This window comes from Chiloscyllium punctatum, chromosome 48, assembly GCF_047496795.1.
Source record: "Chiloscyllium punctatum isolate Juve2018m chromosome 48, sChiPun1.3, whole genome shotgun sequence".
Lineage (NCBI taxonomy): Eukaryota > Metazoa > Chordata > Chondrichthyes > Orectolobiformes > Hemiscylliidae > Chiloscyllium > Chiloscyllium punctatum.
This window is the reverse complement of record NC_092786.1, coordinates 54,597,427-54,623,327: the sequence shown is the minus strand read 5'-3', so window position 1 is coordinate 54,623,327 and position 25,901 is coordinate 54,597,427. Positions and strand designations below refer to the sequence as shown.

At 39.0% G+C, this 25,901-nt stretch overlaps 1 protein-coding gene across 3 annotated transcripts in view; it reads left to right on the top strand.

Annotated features, from left to right (window-relative positions):
- The window catches only part of map2k5 (mitogen-activated protein kinase kinase 5), a 385,015-nt gene that overhangs the window by 159,147 nt on the left and 199,967 nt on the right, over positions 1 to 25,901 (top strand). For all 3 annotated transcript variants that reach the window (XM_072565277.1, XM_072565276.1, XM_072565278.1), the window contains exon 9: positions 20,731 to 20,770. In XM_072565277.1, the coding sequence (XP_072421378.1) occupies positions 20,731 to 20,770 (40 nt within the window). The remainder of the gene's footprint in view (positions 1 to 20,730; positions 20,771 to 25,901) is intronic.

The following is a 25,901-nucleotide window of genomic DNA, read 5'->3' as shown; positions in this document are numbered from 1 at the left end:
GATACTGATGCAGTTCTTAACCATGAATAGCAAGACTTGGATAATATCCAGGTCTAGGCTGATAAGTGACAAGTAATATTACGCCAAACATATGCCAGGCAATGCTGTCTCAAAGAGTGAATCTAACCACCATCCCTTGACGTTAAATTGACTGCTAAGGTGGCAGCAGTGGAGTAGTAGTGCAGCGCTCAGGCCACCCCGGCCCAGAAGCCCATTGCTTATCTACCCCGTTTGCCTTTATTATTTTTCTTTTTCTGTTTTTGATGTTTTTCAATTAGTATAGATAACATCAAATCCATCATGCCTTTATTTAAAAGCTTCAGCCATGAGCATCTCCTAAGCGGCAGTTGCTTCCAGGGGTCCGAAGTGGCAGTCGTTCATGGTGTGTTGGTCTCGGCCCGCAGAACTGTCTCTGATGGACCACTTCATCGCAGTTTGTGATCTTGACGGCGGTCCAGCTCAATCTTAATCTTCAAGCATTTCCTGCTCGGTGTTCTGATATCTCAGAGTATCATTTTATTTATGGGTGGCGGACCCAGTGATCCAACCAACCCAGCATTTCTTTAAGTGGCATTCTAGGAGGCGGTTTTTCTTCAGAGGCTTTTGGCCCAATGAAGTGGTATCCCCATCATCTCATTCTCGTCGTGAATGTTCTCATTCCGGCTGTGCCTATCCTCTCTTGATTGGCTTTCTTCGAGACCAGGAGCCTTGAAATGGACTTTGATGAACTTTGTCTTATTGTAACTTATGATTTTACTATGACTTCTGTCATTAATATAGGTGCCACGATAGGGTGACTTAGAACACTTTTCATTGTATTTTTGTTGTTAAAAAGACATATGACAATGAATTCTAAATTCTAAATGACATTACCATTGCCAAATTCTGCATTATCAATGTCCATTGTTTACCATTGACCAGAATTGAAACTGAACCATCCAACAAAATACTGTGATTACAAGATCAGATCAGAGGACGAGGAATTCTACAGTGAGTTGTTGTTTCACTATTGTCTCCCCAGTCCTTGCCCACCATCTACAAAGCACAAGTCACGAGTGTGATAGAATACTCCCGACTTGCCTAGATGAGTGCAACTCCAACAACACTGAAGAAGCTTGACAACATCCAGGTCAAAACAGGTCACATCCACTATATTCAACATGCACCACCAACACATTGGCATCAGTGTACGCCATCAACTCACCAAGGCCACTCTGACAGCACCTTCCTAATCTGTGACCCTACCATCTAGAAGGACCATGGACAGCAGATATGAGGGAAAACCACCACCTGCAAGTTCCCCCTACAAGCCAGATAGCATCATGACTTGGAACAATAGCATCATTTCTTTGCTAGGGCAAAGTATGGGACTCTCGCTGTAACCGCACTCTGGGTGTTCCCCATACCCCAAGAGCTGCAGCAATTTAAGAAGGCGGTACCACCTTTCAGGGCAATTATTAGAATCATAGAGATGTACAGCATGGAAACAGACCCTTCGGTCCAATTCGTCTATGCTGATCAGATATTCCAACCCAATCTAGTCCCACCTGCCAGCACCTGGCCCATATCCCTGCAAACTCTTCCTATTCATATACCAATCCAGATGTCCATTAAATGTTGCAGTTGTACCAGCCTCCACCACTTCCTCAGGCAGCTCATTCCATACACGTACCACTCTCTGTGTGACAACGTTGCCCCTTAGGTCTCTTTTATATCTTTTCCCTGTCACCCTAAACCTATGCCCTTGAGTTCTGGACTCCCTAAACTCAGTGAAAAGACTTTGTCTATTTATCCTATCCATGCCCCTCTTGATTTTATAAATCTCTTTAAGGTCACCCCTCGGCCTCCAACGCTCCGGGGAAAACAGCCCCAGCCTGTTCAACATCCAACCCTGTCAACATCCTTGTAAATCTTTTCTGAACCCTTTCAAGTTTCACAACAGCTTTCTGATAGGAAGGAGACCAGAATACATGCAATATTTCAACAGTGGCCTAACCAATGTCCTGTCCAGCATAACATGACCTCTCAACTCCTGTACTCAATACTCTGACCAATAAAGGAAAGCATACCAAACGCCTTCTTCACTATCCTATCTACCTGCAACTCCACTTCCAAGGAACTATGAACCTGCACTCCAAGGTCCCTTTGTTCAGCAACACTCCCCAGGACCTTACCATTAAGTGTATAAGTCTGCTAAGATTTCTTTCCTAAAATGCAGCACCTCGCATTTATCTAAATTAAACTCCATCTGCCACTTCTCAGCCCATTGGCCCACTGATCAAGATCCCGTGGTAATCTGAGGTAACCTTCTTTGCTGCCCACTACACTTCCAATTTTGGTGTCATCTGCAAACTTACTAACTATACTTCTTATGCTCACATCCAAGTCATTTATATAAATGATGAAAAGTAGTGGACCTAGCACTGATTCTTTTGGCACTCCACTGGTCATAGGCCTCCAGTCTGAAAAACAACCCTCCACCACCACCCTCTGTCTTCTATGTTTGAGCCAGTTCTGCATGCACATGCTAGTTCTCCCTGTATTCCGTGAGATCTAACCTTGCTAATCAGTTGCCCACAGGGAACCTTGTTGAATGCCTTACTGAAGTCCATATAGCTCTGCCCTCATCAATCCTCTTTGTTACTTCTTCAAAAAACTCAATCAAGTTTATGAGACATGATTTCCCATGCATAAAGCCATGTTGACTATCCCTAATCAGTCCTTGCCTTTCCAAATACATGTACATCCTGTCCCTCAGGATTCCCTCCAACAACTTGCCCACCATTGATGTCAGGCTCACTGGACTGTAGTTCTCTGGCTTGTCCTTACCACCTTTCTTAAAAGATTTGTTGGCTTAGCCAATGGCGTCTACATCCCATGAATGATTAAAAATAAATTGATGGATCTTCTAGCTAAAAATGTTTCCCTTCATATCTGTGGCCTTAAAAGTAGCTTTTATCGTCTACTCAGATTTTTAAACAAAACCATGAGATTTCTATTGGATGCAGATCACAATCCAGGGCAAATATAATTTGGCTTTAACTAATAGCCCCACTTAAAAGGCCATATGATTGTGTGAAAAGTGAAACATTCACGCTGGTCCAGTGATGAGATTCTTTGTTGAAGTTTTCTTTCAGGTGAGGGAACATTACTTTGCTGTGCCTGACTTGGAGTGCTCATAGCTGACATGTGATGTTAAAAGAAGTAATGACATTCATTCCCTTAAAAAGCTGCTGCTCACCTTACAAGAACAAAGTTTGTCTTCACCTAGGGAAGAAAATAATTTTATGTATGGAAGGTTAGAGGATAAAGTAGATTTGTCATGTGACTATTGTGCTAGCGAAAGAATTGAGAGAAAATTTAAAAATGCAAAGCAAAAGCTTTATTTTAAGATTATAGTGTGTGGAATTATGGAAAGGAGTTGAAATACTTAAAGATAATTTGTATAGTTTAATATGAACTTAATATGAGTTTTGAAACACATCCTTCGGTGATTTGGGCAGCCTATTGTGTGCATTATCATGACTGTAAGGAGATAGGTACAGAAGCAATTTGAACTCCAAAAATTCATCAAATGTCGAATAGATTTCCAACAAAGTATTTTGGAAATCTTTTGATTACGCACACATGAATATATTATTAGCTAGTGGTTTGGCTTGAAAGAAAACATGTTGAATGAGTGTTGTATCTCTCTGGTTTCATGCATGTGGAATTGCAAGGTAAGTGAGCTGCAGTTGATTCCCCCACCTCAGGTTTTTTTTGTGAAGAATGGAGGTGATTAAAAGTGGTAATTAGAAGTCATTGTTTCCAACTTGTAGCTGTTAGCTGTTAATTAAAACAGTGTACTGGTGTTGAATTGTATTCTGGTGTAACTATACCTTTGCACAAAAGTACATTAATCAGTTTGCAGCCTAGATGCTGAAACATATTTATGGCAGGGACAATTTAGAAGTGAAGATCAGTATGAAGCAAACAAATTACTTCTATTCCAGCTGTCTTTCATTGGAAAGAGAGAAGGGAATATGGGTTTAGATTTATTCAAATTTGTGATGAAAGTCTACAAATGATTACTGAATTAACTATTAAATTGATATTGTAAACAGGAACATGGCATTTATAGGCAAAGCTTGGGTATGAACCTTTATTGGAAACTCAAAGCCGGCCTTTATGGATGAATTCACGTGCATCATAATTAAATCATCAAGTACTCCCGTATTATTCAGTTGGTAACAGGAAACCATCGTCATTTTAGAAAGATCATCTTTCTTGTCAACTAACTGACATGCTAAATAACCTGTTGAGATGCTCCCAGCGAAGACCATTTAAAATTGCTGGACTTTGTATAGAAATTCAGAGAATTTGCTTAACTTCGAGTGATCGATTGACAATGGCTTCTTACTTATTGTAGCTTTATGTTTATTTACAGAATAGAATACAAGTTCTTTCTTAACATAATAGTTGTTGAAGAAGAAAAGACAATAATCAAAGTAAAGTTATGTATGACTATATACTGTCCTGATATTGACTTTTTTTCACACAAAGCAAACCAGGTAAAGTTTAATTTAGGTAATATACAGAACAAAAATGTAATTCAAAACTTTAATTGTAATATTTTTCAAATCTTCTCTCAATTTTCTCCATTTCTATTCAGTTGATGAGTTATGATGGGTGCAGGCTGCAATCTATGATCTAAATCATTTAGCTGTTCTTCATCTGTGACTGTACATAAGTATAGTACTATAAAGTCCTACCATTCACAGGGGAAGGACATTGTAAACAGTGAAGTTGTAAACGATGAACAAGTTTCATAATAGGAGTCAATGGGATATGTTCCAACCAACCAAAGGTTGACAACTTAAAACAATGTTTTTATTAAATATAAAGATTTTCCAGTGGAGGAATTAATCACCATACTCATGGGTCAAATGGTGAGCCACTATAGTCAATAATCCCTTTAACTGCTTCCTCATAGAGTTCCCACATACTTTCAATGTCTAATCAATCCATTCGTTCAATACCTGCCCACATTTCCACCCATTTCAAACTCTCATCAACATTTGGCTTTCATTCTTTTGTTTTGCTCAAGTCAGAGTTTCTTCAGTTCCCTCTCTGATTTCTTGCCTCATAATTCTTGATAAATTCTTTTCGCATAAAACAAAGAACTTTAACATGACTGGAACTTCAGACTCTACATCATTATACAGCAATTACTCATAACCTCATCCACAGATCATTGGATACATTAGGAGTATATAGATTATAGATCGTGTGACGAAATGTGCCTTTAAGAGGGATTTGTTCTGTCCTGTTTCTCTTGAAGAGAGGGTTGTCAATCTGGTGCAGCGGTGCCTGCTTCATGGAAGGCAAATAGCTTTGGGTTTTTAAAAAATTAGACAAAGGAAGCATGACTGGATGGACTCAGGCTCACACAGACCCAGGGCTTCAGTTTTTGCTTTCAGTTGTTGAAATTAGAGTTTTTGGAGTTGAAACTGCTAGTTGGCATTCCCTCTGCTGCAGCTAATAGTTTGAGTTCTTTCTCTGCTGAACATGAGATTGAAACCATTTTACTAAATTGCCATGGAACAGTTGATGAATAGTAGTCAAATAATGTAATATTTTATTAATTCTATAGAGTTAGTTATAGAGTCATAGAGTCATGCAGTACAGGAACATTCCCTTTGGTCCAACTCGTCCATGCCATCCAGGTTTCCTAAACTGAACCAGTCACGTTTGGATTTGTTTGACCCATATTCCTCTAAACTTTTCATATCCAATACCTGTCCAAATGTCTGTTCAATGTTATAATTCCTCTGGCAACTCATTCCATATACACACCACCTTTGTGTGAAAACATTGCCCCATAGTTCCTTTTTAAATATTTCCCCTCTCACTTTAAATCTATGCCCTCTAGTTTTGCACTCCCTTATCCTTGGGAAAAGGTCTTGGCTATTCACCTCATCTATGCCCCTCAGGTCACCCTCAACTTCCTACACTCCAGGGACCAAAAGTATCCAGGCTCTCCTTATAACTCAAACCCTCCAGTCTCCATAACATATTTTTAAATCCTTTCTGCATCCTTTCCAGTTTAATAACATCCTTCCAATAGCAAGGTGACCAGAATTGTATACAGTACTTGAAATGTGGCCTTACCAATGTCTTTTACAGCTGTAACATGGCGTCCTAAGTCTTGTTCTGAGTGCACTGACTAATGAGGGCAAGTATGCCAAATGCCTTCTGTCTACCTGTGATGCTACTTTCAAGGAACTATATACTGACGAAGCGCTCCAGGACCCTACCATTAACTGTGCCAGTCCTTCCTTGATTTGTCTTACCAAAATGCAACACCTCTCATTTATCTAAATGAAACTCCGTTTGCTATTCCTCAGCCCACTGATTCAGTTTCTTAAGATTCAGTTGTACGCTTAGATAACTCCTTCACTATACCACTAGTTTAGGTGTCCTCTGCAAACTTACGAACCATGCCTCCTATACTCTGTTTGAAATCATTTATATAAGTAATGAACACCAGTGGATTCGGCACTGATCTTTGCAGCATACTGCTGGTCACAAGCCTCCAGTCTGAACAACAATTCTCTACCACCGCCCTCAGTCTTCTACCATCAAGCCAAATTTGTATCCAGTTGGCTAGCTCTCCCTGGATCCCATGGGATCTAACCTTAATAATCAGTGCAGCTTTGTCCAAGACCATTACTAAAACCCAGAAAGACAACATCTGCCACTTTCCCTTCGTATATCTTCTTGGTCACCTCTTCAAAAAACTCAATCAAGTTTGTGAGACACTATTTCCCATGCACAAAGTCATGCTGACTGTCAAAAATCAACCTTGCTTTTCCAAGTGCATGTAGATCCTGTCTCTCAGAATCCCCTCCAACAACCTACCCACCACTGACATCAGGTTCATCAGTCTGTAGTCCCCTGACTTTTCCTAGTAGGTCTTTCTTAAATAGTGCTGAAAATGTGTTGCTGGAAAAGTGCAGCAGGTCAGGCATCCAAGGAGCACGACGTTTCGGTCATGAGCCCTTCTTCAGGATGCTGCCTGACCTGCACTTTTCCAGCAACACATTTTCAGCTCTGATCTCCAGCATCTGCAGACCTCACTTTCTCCTTTCTTAAGTAGTGGCCAACATTAGCCACCCTCCAGTCTTCTGTAGCTATCAATAAAAATATTTCTGCTAGGGGCCCCACAGTTTCTTTCCTAGCTTTCCACAATGTCCTGGGGATGTATCTAACGTTTTACATTTTAAGACCTACAGCACCTCCTCTTCTGAAATGTGGACTGTTTTCAAGATATCACTGTTTATTTCCCTGAGTTCCCTAGATTCCATTTTTTTCTCCACAGTAAATACTGACCTGAAGTATTCGTTTAGGATCTCATACATCTCCTGTACTTCCTCACATCGATGGCCTCATTGATCATTCAGGGGCCTTATTCTTTCCCTGGTTACTCTTTTGCCCTTCATGTACTTGCAGAATCTCTTTATTCTCCATAACTTTATTTGATAAATCTATTCTCATGGTTCCCTTTTTGCCCTCCTGATTTCCCTCTGAAGTGTACTGCTACACCCCTTATTCTTCTCAAGTGATTCACTTGACCCCAGCTTTCTATACCTGATTTATACCTACTTATGTTTCTTGACCAGAGCCTCAATATCTCGTCATCCAGAGTTCCCTACTCCTGCCAGCCTTGCCATTCATACTAGAAAAATATGCTGTCCCTGAACTCTTGTTATCTTGCTTTTGAAATCCTCCCACTTGCCAGAAGTCCCATTACCTGCGAACAACCTCCCCCAATTAACTATCTAGTGCCATCAAAATTGGCCTTGCCTCAATTAGAACTTTAACTTGTGGACCAGGCCTGCCCTTTTCCATAACTATTTTAAAACTAGTACAATTTTAGTCACTGGTCTCAAAATGTTCCTCCAGTAACACTTCAGTCACTTACGCTGCCTTATTTCCTAAGAAGAGGTCGGGTTGTGCCTGTTATCTGGAGGAGCCATCTACATATTGATTGTGAAAGTTTTCTTGAACACACTTAAACCCCTTCCCATCCAAGTCCTGAGACGGGAACTGCCATAGTGTTATGTTGGAAAGTTAAAATCCTCTGCTAATACAACCATATTTTTCTCACAGCTACCTGTGTTCTCCCTAAATATTTGCTTCTCAATTTCCTGCTGACTATTGGGGGGGGGGGGACGCCTATAGTACAATCCCATCAAAGTGATCACCCCTTTCTCATTTCTCAGTTCCACGCGTAGCTTCACTGGATGATCCTTCAGGAATATCCTCTCTAAGTACTGCTGTGATGTTTTCCATAATCAAAAACACCACTTCCCTCTCCTCTCTTGCCTCCCCTATGTCCTTCCTAGAGCACCTATACCCTGGAATATTGACATGCCAGTTCTGTTCCTCCTTCAGCCATGTTTTTTCTGTAATAACTATGCTATTGTAGACCCATGTTCCCATCCATTATCACAATTCTTTTTTGTTTGTATTTTAATTGTAGTGGAGGATTAAAGTGTGTTTTGCTTAATGCCCAGTAGGTTCATCAATCAAATCATGCCTGGAACATAGCACCTTACATTTGCATTTAAACAAGATAAACGTTAGAATTTAGGCTATGTCCTTGATATATTTTGAGGAGGTTTAGTCTGGCCTATAACACTCGTATTGTCAATCTGTTCATGGGTACGCTTGATTCCATGTGTGAATTATTAATTGTTCTCCAACTGGACTACATTTTTGGGTCATGCTTTTATCTCCTAGAAACTGTAGATAAGCTGACATTGATGCTCCAATGGGCAATATGATGCACAATGATTTGCTTGGGTAAGTGAACTCTTTAATAGTGTGCATCTACATTTGAACTGGATTGTCTCCTGTCTTAACATCCTTTGATCAACTTTGTGGCGCTGCATGTCTGAAACATCCCAAAATGCATAATAAGCTGTACCTTGCAGACATTATTATTATCTTTCAAAATGAAGAAGCTATTTTGAACATAACAAGGTTTCATAAATAGAAACAAGATGAGTAACAACTTTAGTCCAATTTTGGTGGTATTAAATGAGGAAGCAGTGGTAGTGAGCGCTCTGAAATAATTCCTTGCTAATCATGGCTAACATTGTCACAAAACAATCAGAGAAAATATTCTCTTTATTATTTGAAGAATGTATCTTTAGGAAGAGAGTTTCAGCATACAGGAATTTTATACCTAACGCTCATTCCATTCATAGTGGCACAGACAAAGAGAATAGTATGCTTCAGTTCTGAGCTTCTTTATAGATTTACATGTGAGTGCAGTGCTGGGATAATAAACTTTGAAGTGGTTAGATGGGATGAAGAACAATGGTGTTTCTGTAGACAAGTGAAGAATAGACATAAGTTCCAGATGAGATTGAATTTTATACGGAAAGTTTGAGAAACTACTGAAGATTTGGAACTAGGAGGTGACAAAAGTGAAGGTGAATGTTTACATTGTTACACAGTATTAATTTCTAAATGGGATATTGTCAAATATCCACAAGATCAAATTACATTGAAGCTGAAACAGTCCATTCAACCCAATGAATCTGCTCTGCCATTTAGTGAAATCATTCATCATCTGATAATCCTCAGTTCCACTTTCCTGCCTTTTTCCCATACCCCATGATTCCCTTACTGATTAAAGAAATCTGTGTATCTCAACTTTGAATATACTTAACAACTCGACCTTTGCTGATGGTCGCCACTGATGATGTTACCTAGCCAAGTAATGAAACATTTGGATATCAAACCTACAGCTCAGCGAGCAAATCTACACCCTAAACCTCAACCTGAGCTACAAACCTTCACAAACCTTGCATCGACCTTTACTGTCCTTTGCAATAAAGAATTCCACAAACTCACTGCCCTCTGAGGGAAGAAATTTCTCTTCATCTCTACATGGTGGCTCAGTGGTTAGCACTGCTGCCTCTCAGTGCCAATGACCCAGGTTCAATTCCAGCCTCTGGTGATTGTGTGGAGTTTGCACATTCTCCCTGTTTCTGCATGCGTTTCCTCTGGGTGCTCTGGTTTCCTCCCGCAACCCAAAGACATGCAGGTTCAATGAATTGCCCATAGTGTTCAGGGATGTGTAGGTTAGATGCATTAGTCAGGGACAAATATAGGTTAATAGGGTAGGGGAACGGGTCTGAGTGGGTTACTTTTCGGAAGATCGGTGTGGACCCATTGAGCCAAAGGGCCTGCTTCCACATTGTAGGGATTCTGTTTCATTTCATTTAATAACTGGATGACCTCTTGCTCTGAGATTGTATCCTCTGATTCTCGATTTTCCCACAAGGGGAAACAAATCACTCTGCATCTATACTGTCAAACCCCCTAAAAAGTATATCTATTTTAATAAGTCAGCCTCTTGGTCCTCTGAACATGAGTACACGTCCAACCCACTCAATCTTTCCTCATAAGAAAATCTCTCCATTCCTAGAATCAACACACTGAATCTTCACTGCACTGTCTCTAATACAAGGGTATTTTTCCTGAGATAAGGGGACCAGAATTGATGACAGTATTCTAGGTGTGTTGAAAAGTGTGGTGCTGGAAAAGCACAGCAGGTCAGGCAGCATCTGAGGAGCAGGAGATTTGACATTTCGGGATTAAGCCCTTCGTCAGGAATGTGCCCTGATGAAGGGCGTATGGACGAAATGTCGATTCTCCTGCTTCTCAATGCTGCCTGACCTGCTGTGCTTTTCCACTTTTCAACTCTGATCTCCAGCATCACCATTCTTCACTTTCTCTGTATTCTAGGTTTGGTCAACTAGTGCCTTGTATAGATTTTGTAGGACTTCCAAATTTTATACTCCACTCCTTTGAGAAAAAGGCCCAAATTCCATTTTCCATCCCTATTATCTGCTGAACTTGTATGCGAGCTGTTTACGATTATGCATAAATGCCTCCTGAATTCTTCTGTGGTCCAGCTTTCTGTACTTTCTCCATTTAACTAATACTCAGTCCCTCTACTCTTCCTGGTAAAGTGCATAATCTTGTAATTCTCAGATTATATTCCATCTGTGAAATTTTTGTCCAGTCACTTTACCTGTCTATATCCCTCTGCAAATGCTTTGTGTCATCCTCACCACTTGTAATCACAAATTTGTATACCAGCATCCAAATTATTAATGCATTTTGTAAATAATTGTGACCCCAGCGCTGATTTTTATGGCACTCCACTAGTTATGGATTGCTATCCTGAAAATGTTCCTTTCTTTTAACTCTGTCTTCTGTTAGTTAGCCAATCCTCTATCCATGGTTATATCTTTTTCTTTCATTCGTTCATGGGAAATGAGATTGCAGGCTAGGCCAGCATAATTAACCGCCCTCTGGATAATTAAAGATAAGTAAGAGTAAACCACACTGGTGTGGATCTGAAATTGTATACAAACCAGACCAGGTAAGGATAACAGATTTCTGGCCCTAAAGGACATGAGTCTTTACGTCAATCAACAGTGGTTATGTGCTTTCCATTAAATTAGCTTTCAATTTACTTCAAATTTTACCATCTACAGTGGTGGGATTAAAGTCCATATCCACAGAACATTAACTTGGGATTTTGAATTACTAGTGCAATGGTATTATCACGATGTAACTGCAACTATCTCCACTATCTTGGGCTCTTAAGTGGCCGAATTGTCAGGCATGATTTCCCCTTCATGAAGTTATGCTGATTCTGCTTGTATTTCTGAATGCACTGATATTCTATACTTTATAGTGGGCTCTAACTTTTTCAAAAATACTGATATTAAGCTAACTAGTCTTTAGTATGACTTGGTTTTTTTTTGGTCTCTTTCCCTTTTTGAATAAGGATATTAGATTGGCAGTTTTCCAATCCTCTGAGACATTTCCAGAATCTAAGGATTCTTGGAAGATCACTGCCGGTGCAATCACTATCTTTGTAGCTACTTCCTTTAATATCCTAGGATACATCCCATCAGGTCCCATTAGTTTTGCTTTGTACTTTTTCTCAACTATCTTATTGTATTTATTTCCTCACTACTTTTTATTCTTTGATTATCTAGTGGCTTGAAAATGCTATTAGTATCTTTTGTTGTGAAGACTGTTTGTTCATCTCCTCTGTCATTACCTATATCCCCAGTACCATTCTCTAAGGGGCCTATGTTCACTCTGGCTTCTCTCTTCCTTTTTATATGTTTAAAGAAGCTCTTGCAGACCCTTTTGATGTATCTTGCAAGTTTTCCCTCAAAGTTTATTTCTTGCCTCTTCTATTTTTTGGTCAGTTTTTAGTTTTTATAAGTGCCTCTAGTTAACCACCAGTCTTTACCATAATGTGTCTTTTTTCCTTTTTCAATTCAATGCTCCCCAGACCTTCCTTAGCTAAACACGGTTGGCTTATCCACTTCTTCGAAGCCTTTTCTCTTAATGGATACGTCTTTATTATAAGTCATGAACTATTTTCTCAAACGTCTACCATTGTTCCTCAACTGACTTTGCTGCTAAATTCCTTTCTCAGTCCACTCCAGCTAACTCTGCACTCATTTCATTGTAATTATCCTTATTTAAGTTTAGCACTGTTGTTTCTGACTCATGTTTCTCAAGCTGAAAGCTAAAGTCTACTATACTCTGGTCACTGTTTCCCAAGGCATCTTTTACTCTGAGATCAATTATTAAATTTGCTTCATTGCACATTAGTAAATCCAAAATATCTTGATCCCTGGTTTGATCCACAACATATTGTTCTCGGAAACTAACCGGTAAATACTCCATGAATTCTTCCTCTTAGCTATCCCTGCCAATTTGACTTTCCCAGTCAACATGAAAATTAAAATCACCTGTGAAAATTGCACTGCTTTTTAAAAAGAAAATCCCCTCCTTATCTCCTGATTCTTTTTCTGTCCAACAGTTTATCTACATTTAGGGAGTTTAGGGTCAAGCCAACAGTTGTTGAAGTATTACTGTTTTTATTGCAAGTTATCTGACACCCTTTGTAAGTTAGCGAGGTTTGAGAAGATTTGTAGCTCAGGTTGAAGTTCTGGATATAGGTTTGCTCACTGAGCTAGAAGGTTCATTTTCAGACATTTTGTCCACCGTACTAGGTAACATCTTCAGTGAGCCTCTGGACACAGCATTGTTGATGATTCCTGCTTTCTATTTATATGTTTGGGTTTCTTTGAGTTGGTGACATCATTTCCTATTCTTTTTCTCAGGGGTGGTAAATCATGTCCAAGTCAATGTGTTTTTTGATAGAGCTCTGGTTGAAATGTCATGCTTCTAGGAATTCTCGTATGTTTGGCTTGTCCTAGAATGAATGTGTTGTCCCAGTCGAAGTGGTGTCCTTCCTCATCTGTATGCAAGGATATTAGTGAGAGAGAGTCATGTTTTGTGGCTAGTTGATGTTCATGTATCCTGGTGGCTAGTTTTCTGCCTGTTTGTCCAATGTAGTGCTTGTTACAGTCCTTGTATAGTCGTTTGTACATGACATTAGTTTTGCCTGTTGTCTGTATAAGATCTTTCAAGTTCATTAGCTGCTGTTTTAGTGTGTTGATGGGCTTGTGGGCTACCATGATGCCAAAAGGTATGAGTAGTCTGGCAGTCATTTCTGAGATGTCTTTAATGTAGGGGAGAGTGGATAGGGTTTCTGGATGTGTTTTGTCTGCTTGTTTGGGTTTGTTGCTGAGAAATCGGCAGACTATGTTCATTAGGTACCCATTCTTTTTGAATACACTGTATAGGTGATTTTCCTCTGCTCTGCATAGTTCCTCTGTACTGCAGTGTGTGGTGGCTCGTTGGAATAATGTTCTGATGCAGCTTCATTTGTGGATGTTGGAGTGATTGCTTCTGTAGTTCAATATTTGGTCTGTATATGTTGTTTTCCTATAGACACTGGTTTGAAGTTCCCCATTGGCTGTTCGCTCTACTGCAACATCTAGGAATGGCAGTTTGTTGTTGTTTTCCTCCACTTTAGTCATTTTATGCCAGTAAGGGTATTATTGTTGGTCTTGAATTCACTAAAATTCACTAAAGAGGAGGAAAACAATAACAAACTGCCATTCCTAGATGTCATAGTACAGTGAACAGCCAATGGGGAACTTCAAACCAGCGTCTATAGGAAAACAACATATACAGACCAAATATTGAACTACAGAAACAATCACTCCAACATCCACAAACAAAGCTGCATCAGAACATTATTCCAACGAGCCATCAAACACAGCAGTACAGACGAACTACACAGAGCAGAGGAAAATCACCTATATGGTGTATTCAAAAAGAACAGGTACCCAAAAAACACAGCCCGCAGATTTCTCAGCAACAAACCCAAACAAGCAGACAAAACACATCCAGAAACCCTATCCACTCTCCCCTACATCAAAGACATCTCAGAAATGACTGCCAGACTACTCAGATCCCTTGGCATCATGGTAGCCTACAAACCCACCAACACACTAAAACAGCAGCTAATGAACTTGAAAGACCCTATACAGACAACAAGCTAAACTAATGTCATGTATAAAACATCATGCAAGGACTATAACAAGCACTACATTGGACAAACAGGCAGAAAACTAGCCACCAGGATACATGAACATCAACTAGCCACAAAACGACATAACACTCTCTCACTCGTATTCTTATATACAGATGAGGAAGGACACCACTTCGACTGGGCCAACACATCCATCCTAGGACAAGCCAAACAGAGACATGCATGAGAATTCCTAGAAGCATGGCATTCCAACTAGAACTCTATCAAAAAATACATTAACTTGGGCATAATTTACGACCCTCTGAGAAAAAGAACAGGAAACTACATCACCACAGAAAATTACAACACCAAGCCAAATAACATACAAATAGAAAGCAGGAATCATCAGCAATGCTTTGTCCAGAGGCTCACTGAAGATGTTACCTAGTATGGTGACGAAACGTCTGAAAATGAATCTTCCAACTCAGTGAGCAAACCTACATCTGGACCCTTTGTAAGTGTTCTTTACCAAGCTGGCACAAGCCCTGAAAAGTGCCTTGTTGCATATAAGCTGAAGCCAGGAAGCTATGGACAATCGAGATTTGGCAGTCAAAACGTAACTGGTTGCTTGTGACGTGGTGACTATTTATTAATGACAAAGGTCTTCTGCCTGCCAACTATTATGTGATTGACTCTGGTGAAACTGAAGAGCTGTGGTTGTGAATGTTTGAGGGAGAAGTATTTGGAACTCTGGAAGAGAAAGACATGATTTTATTCTGCACTGAAAAGTATTTCAAGTCTGAAGATAGTCATTTTATTCACTTTTTCAGTTGCTCTAAGTTGATGTGAGTTTTAAATAAAAAGTCAAAGACCTTTATAATTGTGAACCAGTTTTAACTGGTAGAGTTATTTGTCGATAATGCTTAATTGTTTATCTATAGTTGGAATCTATTTATTTGTAATGAATAATAATCCTTGTTAAGTACAGAAACCTGATCCGTGCATTCTCTCAATCTGTGTAAAAGATCAATAAATTGGAAAATTGTGTGTACTTTTAAAAATCTTTAATTTGTGTGATGAGTGTGGGAATAAGAGAACTTGATTTCCAGCACCCTATTTCAGTGAGGTGTAAAACTTTTGAAACGTCTGATACACCGTGGGCAGCATGGTGGCTCATTGGTTAGCACTGTTGCTTCACAGTGCCAGGGACCGGGTTTGATTTCAGCCTCAGCCAACTGTCTGTGTGGAGTTTGCACATTATCCCTGTATCTGCGTGGAGTTCTTCCGGGTGCTCTGGTTCCCTCCCACAGTCCAAAGATGTGTAGGTTAGGTGAATTGGCTATGCTAAATTACCCATGGTGTTCATGGATGTGTAGGTTAGGTGCATTAGTCAGGCATAAATGTAGAGGGGAATGAGTCTGGGTGGGTTACTCTTCAGAGGGTTATGTGGACTTGTTGTGCCGAAGAGCCTATTTCCACATTGTAGGGATTCTATCTATTCTATTCAACCTGAATCTTTAATTCCCAGCTTTGATCTCCTTATAACTATGTCTTTGTAACAGCTATTGGATCATACACATTAGCTCTATTTGTACCATTAATTCTTGTGTTTAATCTCAAATACTACATGTATTTAAGTAAAGCTGCATTAGTTTTGCCTTTATCGGTTTTTTCCCTTTGACCCTATTTGCTGCTGTTTTCCTACATTTGTACACAGTGAGCCTTCATGACCCACTGTGGGGATGCATCTTAATCTCTGAGTGAAATTAAGGGAAAGAGGAGCTGGGGACTGAAGGAATGGGTAGGCAGCTGTAGTTGAATGTACACGGTTTGGGTGATGATGTGCCAAAGTGTGAAGTCTGTAACGTTGATGAAATTGCTAACTAGAAAGGTGACAATGATGGGGATTTCAATAGCATGTGTTTGCTGAGTTTGGATGCCCCTGGCAGAGGACAGTGTTAAAGATAACTGCTGTGTTGGAATGCGCAATGGGTGAGGTAAGTGAGCAGATTTGTGAAGGATGGGCCTATGTTTGTCGCTGAGTTGGCGGCATCGCTGCAGTTTCTCCGTTATGATGGCCAGTGCTTCTTGTGTACCTGCTGGCAGTTCAGCTCTTCTCTATGCGTCTGAACAAAGTTGTTCACTGCTAAACTCACAAGGTCATTTCCAGGTGGGGCTTAGCACATGCCCAGTCCCCATCAGTCCTCCGACTGCTGGCATTTTTCCCTTGCCCATCTGCAGAGCTGTTGGTGTGCATTCTTATAGAACCCATTGAAATGTCCTCAGCCATGTTACTGGGTGTTCCAGGAATCAGTGTAGATGATAGTACGGACAGAGTGGAGGGATTATCATTTGGGAAGGCAGAGGAACTTTCCTTATAGGGAGACGGGCTGATCCTTGGGCGAATAGGTATGCCTATAAGACATAAGAGGCGGAAGGCATTACCGTTGCTGGTTAGTAGTGATGTCCAACTGCTGGTTAATGTGACTGTTGCAATGAGATAACAAGTGTTACTTAGTTGGCTATTGGAACATGGATTCCTCCACATCCCCGCAAAAGCGGTCCCAGCCTTCTCCTGCTAGGGCAAGAACCCTTTCTTAAGTCACAAATATCCGTACCTTGCTACTTGTTCTGTCGTTCTGATCTGTTATGGGGTAAGCCACCCAGACTCATTCCCCTCTTGCTCTTCACCTGTAATGACATAAAGGGGTTGAATGACTAAGATGCACGTGGGTGGTACAGATGTTAGGGCTAGTGCATGTGGATGATAGATGTTGAGGTATTCCAAGAGAGGGAGGATGGAGCACAGAAAGCATGTGGGTTTGGTGGTGATGGAGAATGGGGTGTAACAAAACTGAGTGAGGGAGTACCTTTCATGCAACAGAGGTGATGTCAGACCACAGGTATTGTTGGGAGGGAGGTGTAGTGGCAAAGAGAAGTATGAGATAGCAGAGAGCAGTTGGTTATTTTTAAGAAGGAAGAAAATTATTAGGGAGCTAAAAACAAACTGAAGACTTTATTTTTACTTTAAAGACTAGAAATACATCTACCAGTCAGCTGTTTTGCCGATACTTGTGACACATTGTTCATGATGTCACTCTGCCACTGGTTTCACTGCAGGTAGGCCCTTCAGTCTATGCCTTTTATCCTCTTCCACTCACCTCTCACTCTGGAGAGTTTACTTTTTGCAGTACACCTTAGTTAAAGCACCTCTGTCTCCCTCAGCACTGAATTCCCACTTGAACTAAACTTCCAGCTGTGCTCATTTCACATTTGTGTTACTCAAGGGAAGTATTTATTCATGCTGACCATGGTCCATACTGACTGTGGAACTAAAATATCTTTCTGATATGGATCTGCTTGGAATCACCTCTTAAGTACAGTAATCAGCACTTAATTTGGGCAAGGGATTTCATGTGTTGTAATGCTAACTGCCACAATCATGAAACTGCCTCTTCTAATTAGGCTATTTTAAATTACTTAAAGGCTGGTCTGCTTATTCTACCTAATGTGCAAAGTTTGCCAATGAAGTAGGCTGTGATATAAAAATGCCATATTAAATCTTTGACTTTAAACGATAGAACTAGAGCTGCAAATAAAACAGAAACCTGTAAATAGGTGATTAGATTATGAAAGGTTAAGAGCAAGTAGTAATGTTCTTGAGTTAAATAATTTAATGCATTGGTCAAGCCTATTTAATGCTAATATGCTCATAGAGTATGTGGGGAATTTCATATTAGACCTGGATATTAAAGCTTTTTGATGCTTTTATACGTTAAACGAGCAAATTGAGGTGCTTTAACCTAGAATCCCAATTTACGCTGGAGACTTTGTATTGCTATAAATCTGTCTTAAATTTAATCAAAATTAAACTGCAATGATATAAATCTGGTATTAAAATTCACCCCTTCTTGTCGAAGGCAAGGCTCTTTTAAGGTTTATATCCCCAGCGTAAACCGACAAGCAGATCTGAAGTAGAAATAGTATGAATACTTTGTCACCAGCATGTTTTACATTATGACCCTTTAAAGTTAATCTGGCCAGGACCTGGAGCAATTTAAAGCAGAATAGCTGCAGGTTCTTGTATAAGTAGGGCTCCAGAAACATTCATGACCTCAAATGGGCTTTATTAGGGGAATAGGAAATGATGTGGTATTTGGGGAATTCTGTAAGTGGGTTATATTATAAAAACAGCCTGATCGGTTTGATGTTATAGTAAAGGATGCATACGATGCATAGGGATTTTGTCCTTTATTGCTATGTGTTTATATTAGTTTGGCCAGGTTTGAAAATTACCTAACATCCTGGTGACTCACATTATGGATAAGGAAACAGTTCTTTCACTCACTCTTGTTTGCAGGTAAAAATGACTAGAAGTTTAGTTTTGCACTTTCTAAGTCTGACTCCTGGCTTACTGACTCACATGACCAGCACTGAATGCAAGTAAACTTATTCCAATACTGAGCAGTGTAGTTGAGTATTTACTTGTGTTGTTTGAAGTCACAGTGTTAAAGGTCAATTAGGATACCTTGTGGAGACTTGCAGGTGTAAGTTGCTTGTAAAATATGCTGTTAGAATGACTAGTGTGAAAATTAGAAATGTCAGGAGTCATCGTGTACTTGAGGCAGTGTAAAAGGACCCTTTATTTTACATCAAAACTGTGGTATTTCTATTGCAGAAGTGGTTTGTGTTGACAGTGCATTCAATCAGTAGAATACGCTGTATTCTTTACTATTCCATTCCTCACCGAAAGTCCATAGATTGTGTTTAATTGGGTTGACTTTTACTCAGTAGTGGAACTAGCATGTTTTTGTGCAATTTAGCTAGAATGCTGCAATGTGTGTCAAATATTTGGAGACTTGATCTTTATCTCTCCTTCTCTCTCTACCATGTGTCAAATCAACTGTAAACATGCATTGTGTTGCCTGGTTCTTTAATGTTACTGTTTTTCAATTGATTTATGCACATTTATGTATCTGTTATGTAATTTTTCTTCAACAATAATTTACCTTGCTTTAAGAGGTCATTTAAACATTTCAATTCTGTTATAATTTGATTTCATATTCCATTAATTTATTTTCTTTTTCATATACTTCCATATAATTTTAAATTTACACTAACTACCATAATGTTAAATGTCTATTGTTGCAGTTTTGTGGCTAGAACATGCTGGCCAGAGCCTCCAATAAGGATTGTTTTCTGTACAGTGAAATGATTTTGTTCTATAAATGTCATATGATGATGTATTGACCAACATTCAGGTGGTGAAGTCAGTTTAATCAAATTAGTTACACTAAAGTGGCAACATAAATTTTTGCTGCCACTTTAAAAAATATCAGTGAGTTGGTAGCAATTATATGCTGAGCAGCTCAGTAAGAGGTAAAATGTAAGGATGATCAGTGTTGAGAAATGGGTGAAGAGTTTTCCTGCTGGAAATGGTGGTCAATGTTGAATACTTACGTCCATATTGGAGCAAATGTATTCATATTAGACAATTGATTTCCCATTATTAATGCCTTAATAAAGCAGCTTATAATGAAAACAAATATGTCCTTCATATTCAGTGTTACTTAGATGAGGACTTTTATAAAGGAACAATCTGATACCTGGTGCAGTCAAACAATTTTTTATCCCAAGGTAGTAAATTTTGAAAAATTTATTTTCTTCAATTGGGTTGGCATCATGGCAAGTGTGCAGCAATTTTTCTCTAACTCTCACCTGCGACAGCTGACCCATCTGGGACAACTGCCAGACACCTAACATCAACAAGTAAATAACCATGAGCCTGGAAGATTCATGAAGGTCAACACTCAACAGGATAAGTGAGCACAAACATTTCCACCCTAAGAGTTTCAGGCTCTACAAGCAATTGTTTCCAAGTTCCCTCAACTATTGCACTGTCAGACCATTGATTTGCAATCTTGTGTTCAGCCAATATACTTCTCAGTGGGATATAAATGTAGCATTTGGGTACCAAAATGTCTATTCTTCATCATTAGGGACATTGGCTGGGGCAGGTAAAAAGTATGGACAGCCAAAGAAAGATGCACAGTTGCTTAGCTGCCATATTTGCTGAAATCTATGGTCTGAGACTTTAGAAGGCTGCACAGCAGAGAAAATAGAATTGATTGATTTATTAAACAACAGATTTGTTGTAAACCCAAACTTCACGATTAACACACTGTTTTGATGTGAATCTCATGCACTGCTTTGGTATGTGGATTATTCAGTGTCTATATTTTATATCCACACAGAGCTTACCATGTACCAAGTGGAAAAATATTAGCAGTTAAGGTAAGATGAATATTTTGTTTAGGCATTATTATTTTGTAGTTATTGAACAGTGTATATTGCTGTTGTTTTTTCAAATGCTGTTTGTATTGATGTTATGCACATTGCATCATTCATACATTTTTTCTCATTTTTTTAAGAATCTGTATTCTTTATTTCCCTTTATAGCCAGCAGCACTGATGTCAATTACCATTAGAGTTGAGATCAACTACCTCAGTATTATTTGAGAATCAAACTTAGTCAGTCACCATCTCCGTCATTTAGTGCCACGGAGGCAATATTTTTCCCACCAGGCCAACATTATAGATACTTTGATTAATATACTATGGTAAAGACATATTTATACCATTTCTATAGATTAGAGTGGTGCTGGAAGCACAGCAGGTCAGGCAACATCCGAGGAGCAGGAAAATCGACGTTTCGGGCAAAAACCCTTCATCAGGAATAGAGGCAGGACAGTGGAGAGGAGGTTGGGGAGAAAGTAGCATAGAGTACAATGGGTGAATGGGAGTGGGGATGAAGGTGATAGGTCAGAGAGGAGGGTGAAGTGGATAGGTGGAAAGGAAGATAGGCAGGTAGGACAGGTCATGAGGGCGGTGCTGAGCAGGAAGGTTGGAGCTGGGGTGAGGTGGGGGAAGGGGAAATGAAGAAACTGGTGAAATCCACATTGATGCCTTGGGGTTGAAGTGTTCCGAGGCGGAAGATGAGGCGTTCTTCCTCCAGATGTCGGGTGGTGAGGGGGCGGCGATGGAGGAGGCCCAGGACCTGCAGGTCCTCGGCAGAGTGGAAGGGGGAGTTGAAATGTTGGGCCGCAGGGCGGTGGGGTTGATTGTACACCCCAGTCCAAAATGGCACCTCCAAAACATTAAAGTCCAACTGTTTTATTAAGGTACTTCCTGGAAGGGGTCCTATTACTTTTAAGTTTTACTGAAGTCATTGGTACTTGATACACTGTGAAATAGGCTTACAAATACTGATATGTTTAAAAAGAATTAACATTATAAAAGTTATTTTGGAATATAAGTGCAAAGATGTAGATCACAAAAGCCCTTGCACTTTCCACAACATTTTCCCTTGTATGTAGTTAGATGCAGTTACATTATAAATGATGTAGTTAGTCACAAATTTGAAGAATGTATTCTTCTTCATTGAGACTCCATTTTCATAGATGACACTGTCATTGACCTTAAGGGAAAGATGCATTGGACTCAATAACTTTTAAAAAAAACAAGTTTTATCCTACATAATTCTTTATTTTAGATTAATCTTAATTTTGTTCTGCAACATGTATATTAAAAAAAAGCTCTCATCTCTGAAATCAATCTATGAACATCCTCTGAAAAACTTCTAACACAACTACATACCACCTCAAATAAGGGGACCAAGATTGTATGAAATCCTACAAGTGCAGTCTCACTAGTGCTTTGTACAGTTGCAGCAACATTTCCCTACTTTTATATGCTATTCCTTTAGGAATAAATGCCAGACTTGCATTAACTTACCTTTATTATTTGCTGCATCTGCATACGAGTTTTCTGTGATTGAAACATGAAGGCACAGATCCCTCTGCACTAAAGTATTTTGAAGTTTGTATTTAGATAATGAGTTGCCTTGTTATTCTTTAGACAAAAATTGACAACCTCACACCATGTTAAAATCCATTACCAGATTTTGGCACAATCACCTAACCTACAAGTACCAATTTGTAAATATTCTCATTTCTTTATTGCAACTTACCTTCTCAGCTATTTTCGTATTATGTGCAAATTTGACGGTCATACCTTCTACGCCTGCATCAAACTCTTTAGTATAGATCGTAGATAGTTCTTGTTTGCAGACTAAACTTGTGGCACCCCACTGGTCACATCTTGCACAATAGAGAAAAAAAATTTATCCCAACTCTCTGTTTTTGGTTGATTAGTGAATCCTCTATTCAAGTTAATAAATTTCCCCAAACCCCATGTGATCATGCCTTATGTATTAACTCCTTGTGCAGCACCTTATCAAATGCCTTCTGGAAGTCCAAATATACGACATCTACAGGAACCCGTCATTCACTATGTTTGTTACATCCGTAAACTTCAGCAAATTAGACAAATATGATTTACCTTTTATAAAACTATGCTGACTAATGATTGCATTTTGACACTTCAAACAAGTCCTGTTATTACTTTGACTAGGTGAAAATTTTCAGAGTTGAAAATTGTGGCACTGGAGAAGCGCAGCAGGTCAGGCAGCATCCGAGGAGCAGGAGAGTTGGCGTTTCAGGCATAAGCCCTTCGTCAGGAATGCTAATGAAGAACTTATGCCTGAAACATCGACTGTCCTGCTCCTCGGATTCTGCCTGACCTGCTGCGCTTTTCCAGCGCCATGCTTTTCGACTACTATTACTTCCTTAATAATGATCCTAACAATTTTTAACAACAGATGTTAAAATAATTGGTCTATAATTTCCTACTTTCTGTCTCCCTCTCTTTTTTTTAATCCATTGGAACCTATTTGATATCCAGGGAAGTTTGGAATATTATAACCAAATGATCCATTATCTTTGCTACCATTGTCTTTATGATCCTGTAGTACTTCAGGCCCTAGGGACTTCAATTCCAATATTTTGCTCACTATATTTCCCAAGTGATGATTGTTCCAAGTTCCTCCCTTGCTACAACCGCTGCTATTCCTGTTACTATTGGGATGGTACTAGTGTCTTACACCATGAAATCTGAGGCAAAATGTTGATTTAGTTTCTCTTGGCATTTCTGATTTCCACACGATTAACTCACCGGTCTTATGCTCCAAGTTACGAACATTCACTTTATCTGCTCTCTTCCATTTTAAATACTTATAGAAGCTTTTGCTCTTTTTTTTATATTTTAAATTAGGCTTCTTTCATAATATACCTTTAGTCATTTTAATTACTTTGTTTTTTCAGTAACCCTTTGTTGATCTTTAAAAGTTAGCCTTTGGTTGATGTTATGCTCTAGTTTTTGTCTTTGTTATCTTTATTAACTTTCTTATTTAGCCATGGGTACAGTTGCAAAACAAATAAAATGAAATATTCTGAGATAATGCAATAATTTCTTGTTTATAATGTCTGAAGGAATAGACAATATATACTGAAAACAAAAATTGCTGAAGATCACTACAGGTCAGGCAGCATCCATGGACAGAGAGCAAGCTAACGTTTTTGAGTCTCGACTCTTCTTTGGAGCTAACATGAAGTGTGGAAGGGACAGCATTTATGCAACGGTAATAGAGGGTGGAGTGCCCTCCACCCCAACACGTTCCTCCCACACCCCACTACTGCATAAATGCTGTCCCCTCCACAAATTCATGCCAGCTCTGATGAAGAATTTTTTACATTAGTTTGTTGTCTCTCCAAGAATGCTGCCTGACCCACTGTGATCACCAGCATTTTATGTTGTCACATGGATTCCAACATCTGCAGTAATGTGCTGCTACAATGTCTTCAACAATACTCATAAATACTTACTCATAAATAAGTATCTCTTAACCCCATATTGTACAGCTGGTAGCATACCACCTGTGTCTGTCCTGGTCTCAATTAGATTATTGAAAATGGAATAGGAAAATGGTTATTTTAGAAGTACTATGCAAAAACAAAATAATATTTGGAGAAAACTAACATCTAGGAAAATATCTTAAGTGGAACGGTGGGTCCTCAAAATGGAACACTTCTTCTGATTTCATTGAATTAGCAATTACAGAAGTACTTCGTTTGAGAAACTGGTCCTGGCTTGTTAACATGTTTTTCATTGAAGGTGCTTGAATCAAAGCAGATAAATGACTGCCTGCTACTCAACAAGCATGTTTTGCAACAATATATTAGGAATGCAATATGGTGTCAACTGGAATCCATAACAACCTTGAACAAACAGTTGGATAATAATGCTTGCAATGGATTTAAAACTTGTGCATGATTAAAGCAGCCTTTTAAAGTACAGTGTACATGTATATCATCTCATGGCATTCTTCAAAGAGGGCCAAAGTAGTTCCCTTGTGCCCTTCAATCAACCGCACTGAAAGAGTTTCTGGTTTGTTGTTTGTGAGACCTTGTTTGTTACAATAGAACGATGACTTCACTTAAAAATATTTCACAGGTTGTGCAGTCTTTTCTGGTATGCCCTGAGGCAATGAACAGCACTTTAAAAGTGCAGGGTTTTTCTTCCTTCAGTATATTGAAGAACACAGAAATGGGAAATACATTTTTTCTGCCTTTGGGCTTAGTTTGAATTTTAAGTTTTTTGGAGATTCTGGAGCATTATTTTGAGGCAGAAAGTATGCCCAATTTTCAACTCTCAGCTTCACTTTTGCATTGGATTAACTTAGTTAATGAAGACACTATTTAAGAATTTTCCCTTACATCGGGAGGTAGGGGTTTAGTAATGAGTTCATTCCTCAAAACACAGCTTTAAAAAAATTAACTTAGTGTAAAAATTTTAAAAAGTAAATCTGATTACAAACTATTAATCTTGAAGCACAATTTATATTGTCAGAATATCATATTTGGCACCTGTTACCTCTGGAACATGAGGAAGCTAAAAACCAAATGGTCATGAATGTATATTCATGATCAGAGCTGCTCCGATGAAAGTTTGTAATCTTGCACAAAGTCCCTCTGATCAATATTTAATGCCAGTATTAACCTGTTTAGAAGAAACTGAAAATCTATCCAAATATCATTTCCATTCTAAAATAGATACTGTTAATCCTCCAAGTCTGACCATCGGGAAAGAATTTTCTCAATCACATTTTAAACATCAGGTCTATTATTTTAAATGTGCAAATGTAGATTTAAACAGGGTGAAGTATAGAAAAGGAAACTAGGAAGAAGTCAACCACAGAGTTGGTGTTTTTGGGGTGCTATTTCTTTAAAAAAAAAGTAACATAATGGTTAAATTGAAATTTTTGCGAGATTAATTGTGTAATTTTGCTTTCTACATGTATACATTGAAAGATATGAACAATTCATAGCATTTTTCTCTTGTAACTAACCTTGACGACTATTGGGCACAAATCAACATTGAAATGCTTAATTTGATTAATCATTTATATAGTAACAATGCATCTCAAATGCTGTAAAAGTACATACAAAGACAATTGTGTCAGCTAGGG